At 42.3% G+C, this 22,283-nt stretch overlaps 1 protein-coding gene and 1 long non-coding RNA gene across 5 annotated transcripts in view; one reads left to right on the plus strand and one right to left on the minus strand.

Annotated features, from left to right (window-relative positions):
• Positions 1–913: 913 nt before the first annotated feature.
• Positions 914–4,838, minus strand: LOC137045841 (uncharacterized). 3 transcript variants are annotated; one of them, XR_010898859.1, is made up of 3 exons: positions 4,734–4,838; positions 2,801–3,087; positions 914–1,797 (listed from the first exon to the last, which is right to left on the minus strand). It is a non-coding gene; the product is annotated as an uncharacterized lncRNA (long non-coding RNA). The 3 variants fall into 3 exon arrangements; XR_010898858.1 differs by having other exon boundaries at positions 4,730–4,838; XR_010898857.1 differs by lacking the exon at positions 4,734–4,838 and having other exon boundaries at positions 2,801–3,748.
• The window catches only part of LOC137045829 (lysosome membrane protein 2-like), a 38,746-nt gene continuing 21,150 nt past the window's right edge, over positions 4,688–22,283 (plus strand). The window contains exons 1-6 of one of the 2 annotated variants that reach the window (XM_067422756.1): positions 4,688–4,867; positions 16,940–17,100; positions 19,160–19,307; positions 20,593–20,787; positions 21,975–22,066; positions 22,152–22,271. In XM_067422756.1, the coding sequence (XP_067278857.1) occupies positions 4,745–4,867; positions 16,940–17,100; positions 19,160–19,307; positions 20,593–20,787; positions 21,975–22,066; positions 22,152–22,271 (839 nt within the window). In that variant the 5' untranslated portion in view covers positions 4,688–4,744. The remainder of the gene's footprint in view (positions 4,868–16,939; positions 17,101–19,159; positions 19,308–20,592; positions 20,788–21,974; positions 22,067–22,151; positions 22,272–22,283) is intronic. The other variant, XM_067422755.1, reaches the window with a different exon arrangement.

Here is a 22,283-nt window from a genome sequence, read left to right on the forward strand (position 1 = left end):
TATGCGGGAATATTTTTTTAACTGACTATTTGAATTTAAAACGGACTAACAAGGCAAATGTTTTTAAAATGTCTGATTTAAAACGTAATAATGGCGGGAGTCTTTTCAAGCTGTCTGATTTATGGAATAAAAGGGCGGGAATATTTTAAACCGTCTCATTTAAAACGGAACTGCAGTTTTATTTTAAACTGTCTGATTTAAAACGGAATAACGGCGGCAATATTTTCAAACTGTCTGATTTGAAACGAAATAACAGGTCGGGAATAATTATTTAATAATACATTATAAATAAATATTTGTTACTGTTTATATTTTTTTACTTTTGTTCTTGCTGTTCTTATCTTTCAGTCACACTTAAGAAATGCCTTCTTCAGCTTCGCATTCTTATATAGACTTTTAAAAAACGAACAATTCAAATGTTTTATCTATAAGCTCAACATACACTGGTGAATAAAATCTCTTCGCATCACGGCCGGAAACGGCTTTCAACTCGAGTGTCTCGCGCGCTCTGGGTCTCCGTCGATTTCTGATATTGATGACGCATTAGAACACTCTGGCGTCATACGTCAGTTCCGGTGAGCCTAAGGAAACGCGCATTCCTGCGCCTCCTGCTGGCGACACGGAGTAACGCGCCACATCTGTCCACGGTATTACATCACATTTCCTCCATTGAGATTAATATTGACACTCACAGACAGAACAATATAATATTTAATTATAATAGATATCATTTACAGCTATAATAAATAGCTAAAATGTATAAAGTAAAGCTGATTTCCCCCCTATTCTTTCGTGAGATGATCCTAAGAAACACATTTAAAAACTGATTTTAGTCCCATACATCTGGCCGTTGATTTATTAGTTATTATAAAGATCTGCCACTGGAAGCCTCATGAAGGAAGAGCACCAAACATTAAAATAATTCAACATTTACTCTCATAATCTCATCAGTTACACACAGAGGAAGAAGAGCAGGGTTATGGAATGATACAAACAGATTATAACCTTCATTTCTATTAAACATTATTAAAGTATTTAATGTAAGCAATGTTTCTGACAGTACAGGTGTGTGTGTGTGTGTGTGTGTGTGTGTGTGTGTGTGTGTGTGTGTGTGTGTGTGTGTGTGTGTGAGTGAGTGAGTGAGTGAGTGAGTGAGTGAGTGAGTGAGTGAGAGTGTGAGTGAGTGAGTGAGAGAGAGAGAGAGAGAGAGTGTGTGTGTGTGTGTGTATGTGTGTAAAAGAGATTGTCAGTGTCTAAATGTGTGTGTGTGTGTGTAAAAGAGATTGTCAGTGTGTGTGTGTGTGTGTGTGTGTGTGTGTGTGTGTGTGTGTGTGTGTGTGTGTGTGTGTGTGTGTGTGTGTGTGTGTGTGTGTGTAAAAGATTGTCAGTGTCTGTGTGTGTGTGTGTGTGTGTAAAAGATTGTCAGTGTCTAAATGAGTGAGTGAGTGTGTGAGAGACTGTGAGAGATTGTCAGTGTCTAAATGTGTGTGTGTGTGTGAGAGACTGTGAGTGTGTGATTGTCTACATGTGTGTGTGTATTAGATTGTCAGTGTCTAAATGAGTGAGTGTTTGTGTGTGAGAGAGAGACTGTGAGTGTGACTGTCTAAGTGTGTGTGTGTGTGTTCATATATTAGTTACTATAGTAAAGCATAATTTAAAGCTGAATTGACATGTTTAATCATATTGACGTGAGTTAACATCGTTCAGGACGCGCTGAGATCGTCAGTCTGCTTTTTTATCGGCGACCGTCTTCGGCCCGTGAGCTGTGGATCCGTTTGCTGATCCATTACATTCATCCTGAGGAAGAGAAGAATGATGGAGTGATTAGATCTCAGCGGAAGAGAAGAATGATGGAGTGATTAGATCTCAGCGGAAGAGAAGAATGATGGAGTGATTAGATCTCAGCGGAAGAGAAGAATGATGGAGTGATTAGATCTCAGCGGAAGAGAAGAATGATGGAGTGATTAGATCTCAGCGGAAGAGAAGAATGATGGAGTGATTAGATCTCAGCACTAACAGGACAGGAGATAATCAGTGGAGCTTCATTAGTTTGGGAGATTTTGTCCTTTAATTAATCCTTCCTGTGTTCATATTTATATATCAGCATCAGTGTTTGTGTGAATATCAGAGTGAGTGTGTGTGTGTGAGTGCTGAGAGCTGTACAGTGGTGTGCGTGTGTGTGTGTGCTTGTTTTTGTGACATATGAGGACTCAAATATGTATAATGCCATGGGTATGACACAGGTATTACAGGAGAGGGTGAAATATGAGGACATTACCCATGGCCCCACTTTACAAAAGGCTTATAAACAAAAGCAGTCACATGAGGAGTCAAACTCAAGCTCTATTTTAACACACACACACACACACACACGTTTATGGTTCAAATATGCAGCATATTATTCAACTTCAACAAAATGTACTGAGTTTGTACCGCGGTAAAGTGATGGTACTCTGACATGTCCATCCCTCCATCCATCCAACTATCTGCACATCTATCTATCTATCTATCTATCTATCTATCTATCTATCTATCTATCTATCTATGCATCCATCCATCCATCATGGAATTTCACGGAATACACTAGTATACGTCTAAAGGTAACACTTTCTATATTTGTTTTAAACATTTGATGAAATCAGTGTTAGCTCGATGATAACCGCCGTCTTCATGTTTATAGTCATAACATTGTTCTACAATAAACACGAACACTTCATTCGTATCTACTTATCATAAGAGCAGAAGGTCATATATTTAACTCAAAACTGCTCTAAACGGGGTAAAAGTGTGTAAAACTCACCTTGTTGTGCGGAAGCTGAACTCTGTTGTTGTAACGCCGATTGATGACGCAGAGTTTGTGGCTGTGACGCCGCCGCTGTCGCCACCCAGAGGCGCGGAGGAGCAACAGCGCAAACAAACCTCAGTGAAGCCGCCGCGAGTCGCTCGCCCCCTGGCGGCTGCTCTCAGTGTCGCTCGCCCCCTGGCGGCTGCTCTCAGTGTCGCTCGCCCCCTGGCGGCTGCTCTCAGTGTCGCTCGAACTTGGAGGCGCTTGAAGCATTCGGTTGCGTTGTAGGTGGTGGGACAACTCTGTAGAAAATGTCCAGTATTTTCCGCATATCATTTAAAGCAAAAAGAAGATCAAAAGCACTTATAAGAGGCCAAACACATTTTAGCTTTAGGAAAGTGTCTATTACCAACACAATCCAATCAGAATCGGTAGACTGGACCTAACTGTTTATTAAAACACACATATATTGGAGACGGAGTTCAGACTGGCGCTCAGGTTGTGTGTTTGCTCACGCTATAACGGTAACGTCATACGCACATGACGTCAAGGAGGTGCGTAAAGCGAGTTACTCCTCACACTTCTGCTGGTTTTACTGAGATGTCTTATCCCGTGCGAATTGGCCATTAATATTACAGACGTCCTGAGGTAAAATGACTTTACCCCCATGTCCCCATGTTAATCTAATCCCGTCCAAATAGGGCTTAAGGTAATACAAATATAATTCATTATGACAGGTCTTTATACACCCCTGAAAACATAGTTATGTATATTATATTTCATTTCTGTCAATAGATCCTCATAAATACTACACACTGCACCTTTAAAGCACATCATAGTGAGGCTGCAGGCCTATTAATTTGTATACAATGAAAATTTTGTATGCCACACATAAAATGCCATTTTAAACAAGTAAACATAAAGCATGAAAGTATATATGACATCAACATTTATAGAAGTAAACCTTTGTGCCTTCCACTTCAGATGCCATTTTTCTACATAATACGAAAGTGGAAATTCACCCATAATGTAAATTCATTCATTCCTCAATAGCATTTATTTACCCATAGTACTCTAAGTAATGAAGTTGATTGGGGTTTATGGTGGAAAGGAGAATATGTTTTGAGTCATGGGACTAATGTAAGTGCCGGTGTAGCTAATCTTTTTTCCCCCTCTATTAAAGCAAAAGTTTTATTCAAAAACGAAGTGGAGCCAGGAAGGTGTTTAATAGTAAAGGCTGAAATTTGTTTTCGTTTGTGAATATCTATGCTCCTAATGTTGGAGCAGAACGTTTAACGTTTTTTTAGTAAGTTGGAGAAAATAATTAAGGAACAAAAAGATGTTTTTATTGTGGTTGGAGGTGACTGGGAACTACCTCATGCAATGTCCGCACCTGTTCAGCTGCTGTTATGAAGAAGTTAAACGTAACAGATGTGTGGAGAGAACATAATCCCCTTACAAAGCAATATACATGGGTGAAATATTTGTGCTGCTCGTCTGGACTGTTTTTATCTTTTAATATGAGAAATAGAGTTGTTGGTACAAATATAAATCCTAATGTGATTTCTGATCATAAATTTATTACTGTTGCAATTGCATTGGTAAAAAAAAAAATACACACGAGTTGTTATTGGCATTTGAATACAAAACTTTTGAAGATAAGGATTTTTGTGAAGCTTTTAATTTGTTTTGTTTTTGAAAGTACTGTACAATTCTCTCTCTCTCTCTCTCTCTCTCTCTCTCTCTCTCCCTCTCTCTCTCTCTCTCTCTCTCTCTCTCTCTCTCCCTCTCTCTCTCTCTCTCTCTCTCTCTCTCTCTCTCTCTCTCTCTCTCTCTCTCTCTCAGTCCCCCCCACTCTCTGTGACGCTAAAAAGTGCAAGTGTGCAAGTGCTGAACGTTCAGCCCTATGTGTGTGTGTGTGTGTGTGTAGGAGGAGAAGCTCACACACTCGTCTGCACCATGAGGAAAGGCTCCTGTTGCATGTTCTCGTCCGGGATCGCCGGCGCTCTTCTCCTGCTCGCGGGAGTCTCCCTGTTTGTGTCCGGAGTTTTCCAGACCCTGATCCACAATAAGCTGAAGAGGGTAAGAGTGTGTGTTAAAGGGGCGGTGAAATGCTGTTTGATGCATACTGAGCTGTTTCCACTGTTAAAGACTTGGATTCTCATCCTAAACATAGACAACGTTTCAAAAACTAATGTTGGACGTTTGATGGAGTATTTCTGTGTCAAAAATACTCCTTCCGGTTTCTCACAAGTTTCGGAGAGTTTTTTTCGAGTATGGGTCGACTTGACGTTAATAGAGCGGAAGGTCCTTGTATGGGCCGTACGGGCTCTTCTCCCGGTAGGGCGCGCGCGTGACTAGAGCGAGAGAGGAAATGCACGCCCGTACACACTCTCAGCTGCAGATCCAGTCGTCCGTGAACACTTCTGTCGTTATAGTCCGCGCCGCGCTCCACTTTATTCCTATGGGTGACGTCGAGCGACTTCAACGCTTCAGCACAGCATTCTGGGAAGGCAGCGCTGCATTTGAACCGATTTGAACGCAGAAATGACGAGAAGCTTCACAACATCGCTTCAGTCGCGTCATTCAAATGCGCTAACGGACTCCATTGCTGTTCTCTGTATAACGTTACACTAGTCTGACGTGCAAAACCGTTCTGCTTGCTACTGCTAAGGTTTAGTCGCATACAATAGTCCATAAACCGAATCATGTCCTCATAAACTGCGAGTAAACACACACAAATGTTGACAGGCCACTAAATACAGTCCATACCACAGACACGGACGTCCTGCTGCTGCTGTTTCTCCTGTTCAGTTTATTTATGCCTCAGATTTGATTGTGGATCGATAATTAGCCTATGTTGTTTTTTATTATTACAATTAGGCCTATATCGGCATTTATGTTAACCTACAGACTTTCAAACATGAAAATGTCATTTTTATTAATATGTATTCGTGTCAAAATGGCATATAAAAATCTTTTACTATTATATTTCGCCTGGAAACACTTCCAACACGCTTGCGTGTCACGTGAAAATAGGCGTATCTTCTATTTAAAGCATGCACGCGTTTTCCACACGGCTCCGACCGACGCAGGCAGTATCTGTTTTTTTAAACCACATGTATAAATTTTACTCCTGGCAAACGGTTAAAAAATAAGCGTGCGAGCGTGTTATGGGCTATATGTTGTATCAGATAGATATGATGGTGCTGCAACACTCATCTTCAATAAAAATGAATGAGACTAAATGATCTTACCAGTGCGCTTAGGTCGCTCTCTCTTATGTGATCTTTGAATTTGAAATGAGCTGCTGAATAAAATGCATCTTATGCTTTCGTTGCTGTAAAGTCCGTTAAATGAGCATACCCCGGGAATTGAAGATGGGATTTATATTCATTTTGCGTAGGTGTAAGGTAGACTATAAGACAACCTGCATGTTCTTTTTTTATTTTATTTGTTTATCTCCGTTTGCGAGAGCCGCGAGCAGAATCAGCCTGCCTCAGCTCGTCAAAAATGCCTTTTACTGTGGTGCTAATAGTAGGCGAAATTAACTAACATTGTGATGCTTGAAGTGTTTTATATCTATGGATTTTAGGCAAGACAAATCAAGAGTTGATTTGAGAGACTAAATTGATTAAATATGCGGTTAGCTCACTGTCGGCCGCTGGCCGCTTGGTCGTCACTTCAAAAAAATAAAACTTTAATTTAACAAACAAAAAAATGCTCTAAACATTTTTCTAAATTAACTTACTAAAGAAACGAAACGAAATATAACTACGTTGACATTAAAAACAAAACAGAACTATTTTAATGGCTGCTACAATGTAAAAAAAAAACAAAAAAACACGGGCTCCAGTCGGACTCGGGCCGAGAATTTTGATAAGCTGTCGGACACGGGCCGGGCTAGGGACTCAGCGTCTCAGGCCAGGGCCGGGCTAGGGCCGCAGCGCCTCAGGCCAGGGCCTAGATTTGAGGCCCGTGCAGGGCTCTAACACAGTACAGTTGAGTTCTGTCGACATTTGAAAACTAACTTTATGCGTCGCTCCACTGCTCTGATTGGTTGTCGTTCTATTGGTTAACCGTCTCCACCAGCTGAAGATAGTTATATTATCTACATTTACATTTAATCATTTAGCAGACGCTTTTATCCAAAGCGACTTACAAAAAAGGGGAGAGTAATAGAAGCAACGAAACAAACAAGGCCAACAACCTTTAAGAGCCGTAAGAAATCTTAATTAATTAGCACAATACAATGTTTTATTTTTTTTATTTTTTTATAGCCAGCTACAACAAAAACTCACGTAAGCAAAATACAGAACACTGGATTTTGATAGCTATGATAACAACCCATTAGGACTAAGGCTGATGCCCCAGCTGTTGTCGTTAATGCAGATTCAGTGGCCCAATGGGTTGGTTCACTGGAGTAAAGCTCTGAGTTTCAGTTCCTCCTCAGAGACTTGTTTTGGACTCCCTAAATCTGAACCATCGGCGATCTCTCTTGAAGCCAATACTGAAGTAATGTAAACTGCAGTTCCTCGACTGGCCACTAGAGCGGCTCCAGAAGGAGCAGAATCTCATTGAGCTCATGTTAAAATGCCCAACTTTACAGCAGAATAAAACATGTTTACAGTCTGGTACAAACTGTGGTTTTGGTCTATACGGCTAATTTTGCCCTTCATGACGACTGTGAGGGGGTTAATTTTTTTATAACTCATTTTTTCACATTATATAAAGCCTTAAAGTTCTGCATAATTAAGGGCGTGGTTACTTTGAGTGACAGGTGGATAGCCATTTATCTGCCGTCTATAATCATTGCGTCACCTAAGCTCCGCCCACATCCCGCCTCTTTGCCCATTTTCTGTTATCCGGGAGTGACTCGCGATGACGCGCTGACAAGATGGCAACGCCCAGCTCGCCCCTACTTTAAGACCGGCTGATCTGAGTCCTATGGGTGACGTCACGGACACTACAGCCATATGTTTTTACAGTCTATGGTCTGAACACACACAGTGGAAGTGTTTAATCACACTAAACCCGCCGGTGCTGAGTCACTCTGGCTCTGCTGTTTTGATGTCTAAATGCCGGGCCAGAAGGTTATCTGACCAGTGTGTGTGACCCAATGTGCCGAAAAGGGTGGGCTAACAGACTATCTCATAATTGCAGACATGGTTGAATATCTTTCATATTAGGGCTGGTTGATCAATCGAGCAGAAATCAAAAGCGAAACTCAGAACCTCTAACCAACATTACTTTTTTCCATTTTTTTCATAATCTCACGGGTTTATCTGTGGCAATAGTAATACAACATTATACATTTTTCTCCTATGCCAAAAAGCATTAGGATATTGTCACGTCACAGACAAGGGAAAATGGTGCGAGGACTCATGTGCAGGAGAATGCTAATTTATTTACAAAATAAAACAAACTCAAAACAACAACCCACGAGGGGGAAAAACACATAATAGAATAATAAAAATACAAACTTAAACAAACCAACAGAATCACGGGGAAGACGGGAGACGCAGACATTACACAAGGATCCAACACAGACGGACAAACACAAGGAGCTTATAAGGGGAAGAAATCAAGAGGGAACAGGTGGGAGAAATCAACACTAATCAGATAACAAGGGGGAGGGATCAGACAATTACATGAGCACATGCTCAGAATGACAAAAACCCACATGTGCACACAAGACAGGACAGGCATGTGACAGATATTAAAGGGTTAGTTCAGCTAAAAATTTAAACTCTGTCACTAATTCCTCCTGTGGTTGGACAGCCGTCAGACCTCCATTTATCTTCACACACAGATGAAGATATTAGTGTTGAAATCCGATTGCTCAGAAAGGCCAACAGGTCACGTCACAGTGGACATCATAAGTCAAGTGATCAGTTTCTTAAAGGGGCCACTATACAATAATGTGATGTACGCAAAAAACATAGGCTTTGGCCGTTCCAAATGACAGAGTTTCATTTTTTTGCCGTGATTGTTATAATTTGTTGCACACAGTTGTAAGACAGTATATAGTCCCTGGGTCCAGATTCATATGCTATACATACTAAATAATAATAAATAAATAAAATTAATAAATAGAGTTGTTTTAAAAATTAAGTAGTGTGTCCCAAAGCTTGGACACTTGAAAGTATGTACTTGTTCTTCACAAACGATTACATACTTTTAGGTCGTAGAAAAAGTAGGCGAATTGGGACACAGGCAGTATCTCCCTCATATGGATTTGAAGGAGCATCCCACAATAATCAAAGAGACATTTCAAAATAAGAGTCCCAGTTGGATACACAATTTGTTTCTCCATTTGTTCATCTAACCTTTTCTCCTCTGTTGCAGAAGTGTCGTTCCTTCCGTTCCGGCAGAAGCTGAAATTCTCTGACTAATTTCTCCACAGCCGCAGCAGTGCTGCTCCCTCTGCTCCCGTTGGAGCTCAGCTTCTCTGAATTTCTCCACAGCCGCAGCAGTGCTGTTCCCCCTGCTCCCGTTGGAGCTCAGCTTCTCTGGCTAATTTCTCCACTGCCGCAGCAGTGCTGCTTTCTCTGCTCCCGCAGGAGCTCAGCCTCTCTGGCTAATTTCTCCACTGCTGCAGCAGTGCTGTTCCCTCTGCTCCCGCAGGAGCTCAGCCTCTCTGACTAATTTCTCCACTGCCGCAGCAGTGCTGCTTTCTCTGCTCCCGCTGGAGCTCAGCCTCTCTGACTAATTTCTCCACTGCCGCAGCAGTGCTGCTTTCTCTGCTCCCGCAGGAGCTCAGCCTCTCTGACTAATTTCTCCACTGCCGCAGCAGTGCTGCTTTCTCTGCTCCCGCAGGAGCTCAGCCTCTCTGGCTAATTTCTCCACTGCCGCAGCAGTGCTGCTTTCTCTGCTCCCGCAGGAGCTCAGCCTCTCTGGCTAATTTCTCCACTGCCGCAGCAGTGCTGCTTTTTCTGCTCCCGCAGGAGCTCAGCCTCTCTGGCTAATTTCTCCACTGCCGCAGCAGTGCTGCTTTCTCTGCTCCCGCAGGAGCTCAGCCTCTCTGGCTAATTTCTCCACTGCTGCAGCAGTGCTGTTCCCTCTGCTCCCGCAGGAGCTCAGCTTCTCTGACTAATTTCTCCACTGCCGCAGCAGTGCTGCTTTCTCTGCTCCCGCTGGAGCTCAGCCTCTCTGGCTAATTTCTCCACTGCCGCAGCAGTGCTGCTTTCTCTGCTCCTGCTGGAGCTCAGCCTCTTGACTAATTTCTCCACTGCCGCAGCAGTGCTGCTTTCTCTGCTCCCGCAGGAGCTCAGCCTCTCTGGCTAATTTCTCCACTGCCGCAGCAGTGCTGTTCCCTCTGCTCCCGCAGGAGCTCAGCCTCTCTGACTAATTTCTCCACTGCCGCAGCAGTGCTGCTTTCTCTGCTCCCGCTGGAGCTCAGCCTCTCTGACTAATTTCTCCACTGCCGCAGCAGTGCTGCTTTCTCTGCTCCCGCAGGAGCTCAGCCTCTCTGACTAATTTCTCCACTGCTGCAGCAGTGCTGCTTTCTCTGCTCCCGCAGGAGCTCAGCCTCTCTGACTAATTTCTCCACTGCCGCAGCAGTGCTGCTTTCTCTGCTCCCGCAGGAGCTCAGCCTCTCTGGCTAATTTCTCCACTACCGCAGCAGTGCTGCTTTCTCTGCTCCCGCAGAAGCTCAGCCTCTCTGACTAATTTCTCCACTGCCGCAGCAGTGCTGCTTTCTCTGCTCCCGCAGGAGCTCAGCCTCTCTGGCTAATTTCTCCACTGCCGCAGCAGTGCTGCTTTCTCTGCTTCCGCTGGAGCTCAGCTTCTCTGACTAATTTCTCCACTGCCGCAGCAGTGCTGCTTTCTCTGCTCCCGCAGGAGCTCAGCCTCTATGGCTAATTTCTCCACTGCCGCAGCAGTGCTGTTCCCTCTGCTTCTGCTGGAGCTCAGCTTCTCTGACTGATTTCTCCACTGCCGCAGCAGTGCTGCTTTCTCTGCTCACGCTGGAGCTCAGCTTCTCTGGCTAATTTCTCCACTGCTGCAGCAGTGCTGTTCCCTCTGCTCCTGCTGGAGCTCAGCTTCTCGGACTGATTTCTCCACTGCCGCAGCAGTGCTGCTTTCTCTGCTCCCGCAGGAGCTCAGCCTCTCTGGCTAATTTCTCCACTGCCGCAGCAGTGCTGCTTTCTCTGCTCCCGCAGAAGCTCAGCCTCTCTGGCTAATTTCTCCACTGCCGCAGCAGTGCTGCTTTCTCTGCTCCCGCTGGAGCTCAGCTTCTCTGACTAATTTCTCCACTGCCGCAGCAGTGCTGCTTTCTCTGCTCCCGCAGGAGCTCAGCCTCTCTGGCTAATTTCTCCTCTGCCGCAGCAGTGCTGCTTTCTCTGCTCCCGCTGGAGCTCAGCTTCTCTGACTAATTTCTCCACTGCCGCAGCAGTGCTGCTTTCTCTGCTCCCGCAGGAGCTCAGCCTCTCTGGCTAATTTCTCCACTGCTGCAGCAGTGCTGTTCCCTCTGCTCCTGCTGGAGCTCAGCTTCTCGGACTGATTTCTCCACTGCCGCAGCAGTGCTGCTTTCTCTGCTCCCGCTGGAGCTCAGCTTCTCTGACTGATTTCTCCACTGCCGCAGCAGTGCTGCTTTCTCTGCTCCCGCAGGAGCTCAGCCTCTCTGGCTAATTTCTCCACTGCCACTGCTGTTCCCTCTGCTCCTGCTGATTTCACCCATCCAATACAGCGAGTCTTGATCTCCTGTCGGATGCTGCAAGAGCTCTCCTGGACAGTGGCTATTGTTTCTTTCTCCTCTTTCTTCGTCTGGCGAGGCTCACTCATCCGGCGCCTTAAGCTTAATCTCCCGTCGGATGCTGTGAAACCCTCTAAGCCAGCAGCCTTCCTTCTCTTTCTCTGACCGGTGAAGGATACCCTTTCCGATGCCTTAGGAATTGTTCTCCCATCGGATGCCACAAGGGCCCTCTAGGTTACTATCAATCTTTTTCTTTTTCCATCCAGCGAGGCTCTCTCATCCGATACAGTGAGTCTTGATCTCCTTTCGGACACCACAGAGCTCTCCAGATCTATGCCTATCCCTTCTCTTTTCATCATTCAGCGAGGCTTACCCGATACTGTGAGTATTGATCTCCTTTCGGATGCTGCAAGACCTCTCCTGGATGATCATTTATGCTTTACCTTCCACCCATCTGCCAGCGAAGCTTACCCATCAGATACATCGAGTATTGATCTTCCATCATATGTCGGCGAGAGCTTCCTGGCCGGGTTTTCCACATCTCCTCCACCGTACCGTTGGCCGATAGGACCCACTCACCCAACTCCTCTCTTCCTGGCAGAGGCTGGGTGGGCCCCCTCGGTCAGTCGTTTCTTCTAATTGCGTCATCGGCTGAGCTGGGCAGACTAAATCATGTGCTCCCCTTTCTTTTGACCGGTAGGTTTTTTCCATCTGATGCAGTGAGCATTGGCCTCCAATCGGATGTTGAAATAATCCTTCCCGATCGGTCACCATAAATTCTGACCGCTCCATATTTACCAGCCAGTAGGGCCCGTCCCGCCAGGCACTGTGAACTCCCGCCAGAGGCAACACGGGTCCTCCTGGCCAGGTAGTCCCAAACCATCCTGCTTCTCAGTTATCGGCCGGTAGGGTTTTTCCATCTGATATAGTGAGCATTGGCCTCCCATCGGATGTTGCAAGAGCCCTCCCGGCCAGGTGCTCTAAAACTAAGGCTGCTTCCAATTATTCAGCCAGTAGGGCTTGTCCGCCCGATGCCGTCAGCTGCTCCCATCAAAGGCAACACGGGCCCTCCTGGCCAGGTAACCAGGCAGCCCACCATTTCTATGCGTATTTGGGGGGTCTCTGGTGGCTGTCCTTGTCTCTTTGCTTTTTGGGGGGATACTCTGGGTTTGGGCAAAATTTCCGTGCCTGGAGCCCTTCCCGGACAGCACGCCAAATACGCATAATCATTACTCTATTTAATTGATGCAAGTGTGAACTCGTGAATCATTTTATGAGGACATGAGAAGAGTTTGTGCGCAAAAAACGAAATAACGACTTATATAGTGATGGCCGATTTCAAAACAAAGCTTCAAACCGTTATGAATCAGTGAATCGATTCATGATTCGGATCGCGAGTCAAACTGCTGAAATCACGTGACTTTGGTTATCCGAATCATAAATCAATTCACTGATTCATAATGGTTCAAATCTTATGAATATATATATATATATATATATATATATATATATATATATATATATATATATATATATATATATATATATATATATTAGGGATGGCTCGATACCACAATTTTGGATTCGGTACGGTACCACAATCTAATACCGAAGTACCGATATTAAATCGATACCACAAGGTCTGATATTAGCGCGGGTATATTGCACGCGAATGAGAACAATTATGCAAGTTTTGAGTTTATAAAGTGGGAAATTACCACAAATGTTTCTTAGTAAATGAATCAGCAAAGCTTATCACATCAAATCAGTCATTTGAAAACTTTCTTGTGAGAAATAATTTCAGCAAAAATCTCTCAAAATTAGCAAATTGCTTCTGGTTTCAAAAGACATCGCACTCAGTGGCGATTTCTTTAAGACTGCAAGGGAAGCTCGGCTTCCCTTATAATGTCACAAAATTAATGGTCAAATATGTACTATTATATTAACTTTGTATTGACTAAAAATGCGTTAGAAAACGTTTATCTCAAAGACGAGTTCGTTTACATATAGCAGGTCGGCTGACTCGATTTCCATCCCATACATTCCCGCAACGTCACAGTGCATTTCCCTATTGAAGCCCAGCGTCCGTTGACTTCAATGGGGCTGCTTTGAACGTTTTTTTTCAGCGCTTCGAAACTAGACGGTCATTGGATAAACGCTGCGATTATGTCCCGCCCACGGACGCTCAGCGTCTCTGGGAGTGAATGGGGAGTGGGCTGGCCCGGACTCCGAGCTTCTGCGTGTTGATTGGAGGGTCTGCATCTCCTTTTGACTGACAGCGATTCTGTACTATAAGGAATCACTGAAGCTATTCGCGCTCAGTCCCATCGCGAATTTCTCAAGTTCATTCGAAATAAAAACTGCTGCAACCTATTTCTTTGATATTTGCTTGGCGAAATTGCTTCATTTTCATCATACATTTCACACAATTATACACCACATTCCTTGTTTCAGTTTTACAGAGTTTCATATTTTTTTTAGATCGTTCATTCATTCACAGGGTAAAAGACCATTTTCTTGAAAAGGAACGTAGGGCAGAATTTACTTTTAAATAAAGAAGACAATTGGCCGAAAATGAGCTTCCCCTCTCTGACAGACCAGTAACTTAGCCGCCACTGATCGCACTACACTAAAGCAATCTGCATAATCCTATTCAACATTTCACGCTGGTCTCGGGATGGATAACGGAAATCATTTGAACATGCAAGTGATTTTATAGCATTTCGTAATAACAGTTACAGGAGATATGAGCTCATACGACACACACACACACACACACACACACACACACACACACGCCTGTCACTTAGTCACGCTCGCACATTACACATTAAGTTTACTTAAACAGTCAAATACACAGAGTTATGTACAAATGTCCGTCTTTAGTGAGTAAGTTATTCACATAAACACAGGCGGTTGTGTCTAACGGGAATATAAATAGTGCAATAGTACGCGTGCAAATATAATGAGATCTAAATGTCATTGGTTGAAACGAACGCTGGAGATTGTGATATTCGATCTTATGTTAGGCTGTGTGTGTGTGTTGATCAGTGTTAAAAGAAAATAAATGTCTAAATGAGATGGTTTGAATGATTCACTGACCTGTCGATCTCTTCAGAAGTCTTAAAGTCAGAATAGTGACAGATATGCTTCTTGGCTAGGTTTGATGGTTCTTCATCAGTTTTATAAGCAAAGTCATTACAAATGTCACTTCTACTCCTCTCTTTATTAATTCGTTTTGGGCATCTTGAGTGAGATTCAACTGCTTTATCCATTTTGTTCGTCTATGTTGTTGTCACATTTGCCGGTTGTTTCGGGTCAGTTTGGGTAGCGCGCTGCCATCTAGCGGTGAACTTCAGAACAGCAGCATATACCGAAATGTGCCAAATCATGATATCGTACCGTTTTAAATAAAATATATACCGGTATTTTTCCAGTACCGGTATATCGCGCATCCCTAATATATATATATATATATATATATATATATATATATATATATATATATATATATATATATATATATATATATATATATATATATATATATATATATATATATATATATATATATTCATAATCATTAATTTTGGCAACTTTAAAAGGAGATTTTCTCACTATTTAGATTTTTTTGAACCCTCAGATTCCAGATTTCTCTGCCAAATATTGTCCCATCCTATCAAAAGCTTATTTATGCAGCTTGTGTATAAATTAGGGTGACCAAACGTCCTGTTTTCAAGCCCTGTCCTGGCCCTAATATAAAAATTTTCTATCCATACAGCGAGCGCATACTTTAAATATATTGAAATTAATAAGGAATCTTTGAGTAAACTTCTTGTATTATTTGAGTATGTCATTGCCGGGCCGAGTGTCCTGGTTCTCTGTGATCAAAATATGGTCACCCTAGTATAAATTGGTTTTGGTTTTGTGGTCCAGGGTCACAAATGCATTTAAAGGTTTTCCAGCTTGAACATCGAAGCGATTTTAGACCATTGGAAGTGTGTCATTATTTTGTACTAATGCGCTGATGCATTGTGGGACGGTAGCTCGCACATCAGAAACATTCAGGGACGCAGAAACTCATCGTCTCAGCATCACTAAAGTAGCTTAAAAACTCAACCGTTATAGCATAGATGTGTCGACATTTGACATAACTACAACCCACAGCTTCACAACTAATAGAGACGTGTGACTAATACACACACACACACACACACACACACTTGTTTTTGTGACATATGGGGACATTCCATAGGCGTAATGGTTTTTATACTGTACAAACCGTATTTTCTATCCCCTTACACTGCCCCTAAACCTACCCATCTCACACACACACACACACACACACACACACACACACACACACACAAAACCTACCCATCACAGGAAACATTCTGCATTTTTACTTTCTCATAAAAACTCCTCCTGTGTGATTTATAAGCCTTTTGAAAAGTGGGGACATGGGTAATGTCCTCATATTTCACCCTCTCTTGTAATACCTGTGTCATACCCATGGCATTATACACATTTGAGTCCTCATATGTCACAAAAACAAGCACACACACACACACACACACACCATGTTAGGTTCATCCGTGACGCAAGATGTTTTTAAAAAAAGTTGTGGGGACATGTCCCACCCGTAAATTACGCCTATGCTTGTATATAAGTTACAAAGCTCTTAATAAAGCTGCTGTCACTTTAAGGCCGAATGCACGGATCCAATACACTGATACACATCTGATAATCTCCCAACTTTACTCTTCTCTTTCTCCCAGACGTTTATATTTTTAATATTGTATAAGACATGCACCAAGTGTATGCCAAATAAACTAATCTTGATTTTTTTTAAACAAACATACTTTCAAAGTATGGCTATGGGTGCACACACTTGTGCCTAAGAACCGTCTTCTTCCATTTTGCTATGAACTGATCAGTGTTCAAAAAAATATGGGAAAATGTATATGACCCTTTAAGAGTGATTCCTGACAGACTGTCAACGACAACAACAACAACAACAAATCACCTTTTAAAGAAGGAAAAAAATCTTCATTCGACTTTCAAAGCTGCGACAGAAACGACTTTTGACTTCGAGGACCTTGATAGAAATGTAGTGGAGTAAAAAGACCGATATTTATCTTTCAAATGTAGTGAAGTTAAAGTCATAAGTTTCCAGAAAAAAATAATACTCAAGTAAAGTACAGATACTCAAAAAGTGTACTTAAGTACAGTACTCGAGTAAATAGTTACTGTCCACCTCTGTAAATAAGTGAGTGCATGAAACGGCATCAGACCCTCCTTTTAACCAACATGGTTGAAGGACAAATTTACGACAATACGTTTTCAGGAAACAGTCGTGACTAGCTAGTTGATTTTTTTCAGCGTTTCATTGTACTAAACATGAACGGACTCGCTGTAAAACATCCCTATTGAGTCTCGAAATGTGTTTGTGTGTTCAGGAGATCACGCTAACTGAAGGCAGTAAAGTGTTTGGCACATGGAAGAATCCGCCGCCTCCGGTCTTCATGCAGTTCTTCTTCTTTAACGTCACCAATCCTGAGGCCTTCCTGAAGGGAGAAGCCAAACCTCGTCTCGCAGAGATGGGGCCGTACACATACAGGTACATCACACCACACATGGGGACTTGTGACTTGGACTCGAGTCGCTATTTTTATGACTTGTGACTTGACTTGACTTGACTAAATAGAAAATACTTGAGACTTGACTCGGACTTGGAAGTTAAAGACTCAGGACTTGACTTGAGACACGATGACTATAAGTCGCATTAGGGCAGAAGCAGAGTGGGAGCCGCGCGCGCTGTGCATAAAAAGAAACTTGTGAGGGACTAGCGAAAAGCAGAGGTTACTTTAACTGTAATGAAGAAAACAAAAAAAGCTAATCGCGGACTGAAAGCAAGATGAGCTGAAGGAACGAGTCCACAGATGCTTAAACTCTACCGGGAGAGGCTCAGCCGCGCGAGTCAAACGCTGTGTGTGTGAATCATTCTCGGCTGCATATTTTACTACATGCCCTAATCATGACGGCGCCCTCGCGGCCACTCGCATTGCTCGTGAACTGGAGCGCATCTCATCCTAATTTAACGAATTAAATATATCTTAAGCAAGCTCGAAATGTCTTTTAACAATTTAAAACGAAAAGAAATAGGCTACTCTCTGATTGTGTAATCCATGATGTGCATTTCTATAGGCGCGTTCACTACGGAGATGGCGGTCGTCAGATTAATAAACTAAAAATAATAACCCTGACGTACACTATGGTTAACCGAGTATTAACCGCTAAGGGCCTCGGTTAACGGTTAATGAAAAACTTGAAGATGTGCAGCCCTAATCAGTTTGGTCAAATTTAGTCAAAAATCTCAAATAAGAGGTTAAAATCAGATCTGTTATGCTGTGATAAAACATACCTGTTCATTTTTGATGTTATAAGTTCAAAATGTTCTCCTCTCTGCTCAGGTTTGACTGTAGTAACATTCACGCTAAAACTGACACTTCAAATCAACATAAAACAATTAAACTAAACTTTGACTAAAAGTAGTCTTTGAAAATGTCTGAGTATAAATCCAAATCCACAACTTAATAAAAATATGTATGTATGTCTAAAAACACTAGATAATTATAAGCCACTTTATATTGAGTTATATATGAATCTAGTGGTCATAACAGGGCATTACATCCGTTATTCTTCTCTTACACCCACCAGATGGCACTAATCTACCCTCAACATAGTTGATTTGTGAATGCCTAGTCTCTATTTTAACACGTGTAACAGATGAGGAAGGACACACTCACAAGTGGGATTCAACTTGAATTTATCTTTTTGGACAGAAAAGAAGAAAGATTTCACATGGCTGAAGACTGCAGACATTTATAAAAGACTAGAAAAATAAAAATGACACTCTTCACTCATTACAATTCACTCAACTCATAATAAAAATAATTATCGGATTGTTTAGACTGAGGTAATCACATTAAATGAACTCGTGCTCACATATGGATATTCAGTACATTTTATAACTTTCTCAACAACCGTGTTTAAGTGTTAAATGCATTATATTTATATTCAAATACATGTATGAAATATATTGCATCAAATAGATTCACTTAAAACATATCCTTATTACATTTAATCTGTTAATGAGTAGGAGTGTGTAAAATCGCACATACCCGCAGCATCGACACTCAAATCTGCTGCGGTACGGCAAGAGAAGAGCGACAAAATACAACATCTGCAGTACCATTAATAGCCACAGGGAGCCTTCAAACACCAATGCCATATTTTATGAAATTCACACAATATTATTCTTTAAATTAAATGTTATTTTAACCCTGTTACACACGAAATTCTGTTTTAATTGAAAAATTATAATACATTTTAATATTTAATTAATATTAATAATTTTTATAATTTTTTTATTATTATTATTTTCAATATGGAAAAATACCTAATAACATCTTTATAGATATTGCATAGTATCATAAAATACCCTCAAAATTCTAAATAATAATCAAAAAATATTATTGAATTAAAATAAATGACATTGGTTTTACTGGGGTTGAAAAGTTTCATTTTTTAAGGCTTCGGTCACTTTTGACCGCGTAGAGGACCAGAGGGTTCAATAGTTTGATGCTGAACTCACTGGTGTTTCTAACCCGTTCCAGAGAGTACCGGCCCAAACACAACGTGACGTTTGTGGAGAACGGGACCAAGGTCTCCGCGTATACCAAGAAGATTTTCGTCTTTGTGCGTGAGAAGTCCGTCGGAGACCCGAGTGAGGATATGGTGACGACCGTGAATATACCGGCGGTGGTGAGGACGGAGTTAAAGCACACGACGTACACCGCTAACAACGCGCTTCTTACTCAGTATTTTTGTCTTGTTTCTAGTCCAAACATCTAAAAATTCTTAAAATAAGAAGTATTTAGTAGACAAGCAAAAGTAATTGCCTTGTTTTGGGGAAAAATAACTTAATATTAAGAGAGTTTTTGCTTAAAATAAGATAAATAATCTGCCAATGGGGTGAGAAAAATAATCTTAATTCAAACAGAAAACAAGATTATTTGTCTATGGAGCCCCGCACATGACATGCAGCGAAAAACTAGTAGCCTAAATCGTTGTTACGGAATTGTGTAATTCCGTTTATTTATATATTTATGTGTATGCTTTGTTGGTGTTGTTTTGCTTTGTTGTCCTTCTGTGTTACGTAGGACTTCCAGCTGCGGTAAGGTCCACCTCTTCCTGTGGGGATTGGACCGTAGAAATTGATGAGGGTATAAAACCATCCCTTCCGCTTCCAGCAGACGAGCTGTTGCGATTCCGGGCCGGTCGCACTTCTCCTGTCTCCTCTCCAGCCGTCAGACCTCTATTATGGATTCTTTTGATTTTTGTTAATTAAGTCTATGTTTATCTTTCTTTTGCTTGTTTCGGTAATGGATGTTTTGTAGGGTTGACCTGCCCTTTTATTTTTGCAATTTCGTTCGCTCTGTTTTGTTAGTGTAGTTTAGGGTAATTTGTTGGATTTTGATTTCTTACCTCGAGGGAAGTTAGTTTGAATTTTTATTTGTTTTCCCTTTTTTGTTTGTTATTTTGGGCCTTGGGTCTTCCTGACGATTATACATCCATTTCATAAATGTTAGTTTAATTTTCTAATTTATGACAATTGACTTTACTTAATAAATGTTTATTCTTTTCTTCTTGAATTCTGGATTTATTGGATTATTAATTTTTTTTTTTTTTTGGTCTGACGACTGGGCTGGGGAGTCATATTTTTATTTAATTCATTTATTACGGTCTAACCCTAGACGGATCGTAATAATCGGGCACATGATTTATAAATCGAGGGAAGGAAATAGTAAATCATGCGCACTATTTACCTTTTTTCTTGCATGTCATGTGCTCCATATTTTTCTCACCCCATTGGCAGATTATTTATCTTATTTTAAGCAAAAACTCTAGTAAATGTTTCTAATGTAAGAATTGTTAGATATTTGGACTAGAAACACGACAGAAATGCTAAGTAAGAAAAGCGTTTTTTGCAGTTAAAGCCACCTGTGGTTTGTTGTTCTGGATCTCACGCTCTGGTTTCCTCAAACAGGCCGTGATGAACCGGATCAAAGGCGCTGGATTCTGGGTCTCGTCCGGCATCTCCATATATATGGGCTCCATCGGCACCACCATGTTCATGACACACACCGTGGACGAGCTGCTGTGGGGCTTCAAGGACCCGCTGCTCAGCCGCCTGCGCACCATCAAGCCCGACACTGATGAATACTTCGGCCTCATGCTGAACGTGAGTAACACACACACACACACACACACACACACACACACACACACACACACACACACACACACACACACACACACACACACACACACACACATGTTGGTCTATGTGGTTTACAGGGACTCTCCACAGGCGTAATGGTTTTTATACTGAACAAACCGTATTTTCTATCCCCTTACACTGCCCCTACCCCTAAACCTACCCATCACACACACACACACACACTGCCCCTAAACCTACCCATCACACACACACACACACTGCCCCTAAACCTACCCATCACAGGAAACATTCTGCATTTTTACTTTCTAAAAAAAACATCATTTAGTATGTTCTTAAGGCCATTTGAATTATGAGGACATTTGATATGTCCTCATAAACCACCTTTATAGTGTAATACCCATGTAGTTATACAAATTTGTGTCCTCATAAACCACATAAACAGGCTCACACACACACACACACACACACACACACACACACACACACACACACACACACACACACACACACACACACACACACACACACACACATAGTGTTTCCATGTTTTATGTGGACTCTCCATAGGCGTAATGGATTTCATACTGTACAAACCGTATTTTCTATCCCCCTACACTGCCCCTAAACCTACCCATCACACACACTGCCCCTAAACCCATCACACACACACACACACACACTGCCCCTAAACCCATCACACACACACACACACACACACACACTGCCCCTAAACCCATCACACACACACACACACACACACACTGCCCCTAAACCCATCACACACACACACACACACACACACACACACACACACACACACACTGCCCCTAAACCCATCACACACACACACACACTGCCCCTAAACCCATCACACACACACACACACACACACACACACACACACACACAGAGCCCCTAAACCCATCACACACACACACACACACACACACTAAACCTACCCATCACAGGAAACATTCTGCATTTTTACTTTCTCAAAAAAACTCCTCCTGTGTGATTTATAAGATGTTTTCATCATGGGGACCTAAAATGTCCCCACAAGGACAAGGATTTCGGATATTGCCATCTTTGTGGAAACATTTTTGTCCCCTTAACGTAGGGATTACCAGCACACACACACACACACACGTTTGTTTTTGTGACATATGGGTTGTCTGTTGTGTCGTCAGAAAAACGGCAGTGATGACGGGGAGTTTGTGTATCACACCGGAGAGCAGAACTACCTGGACTTCGGCCGCGTTTACACCTGGAAGGGACAGAAGTAAAGGCCCGGTGGTGCTGAATTATTATATTTAATAAAGCGGAGCGATGGAGAGACGGTTGATGTCATGTGCTCCGTGTTTTAGGATGTTGTCCTTCTGGAAAAGCAACCAGAGTAACATGATCAACGGCTCGGACGGCAGCGGCTTCCACCTGTTCCTGAGCAAAGACGAGCGGCTCAACGTCTTTACCCCTGACCTCTGCAGGTCACATGATCA

This window comes from Pseudorasbora parva, chromosome 18 (genome assembly GCF_024679245.1).
Source record: "Pseudorasbora parva isolate DD20220531a chromosome 18, ASM2467924v1, whole genome shotgun sequence".
In the NCBI taxonomy this organism is placed as follows: Eukaryota; Metazoa; Chordata; class Actinopteri; order Cypriniformes; family Gobionidae; genus Pseudorasbora; species Pseudorasbora parva.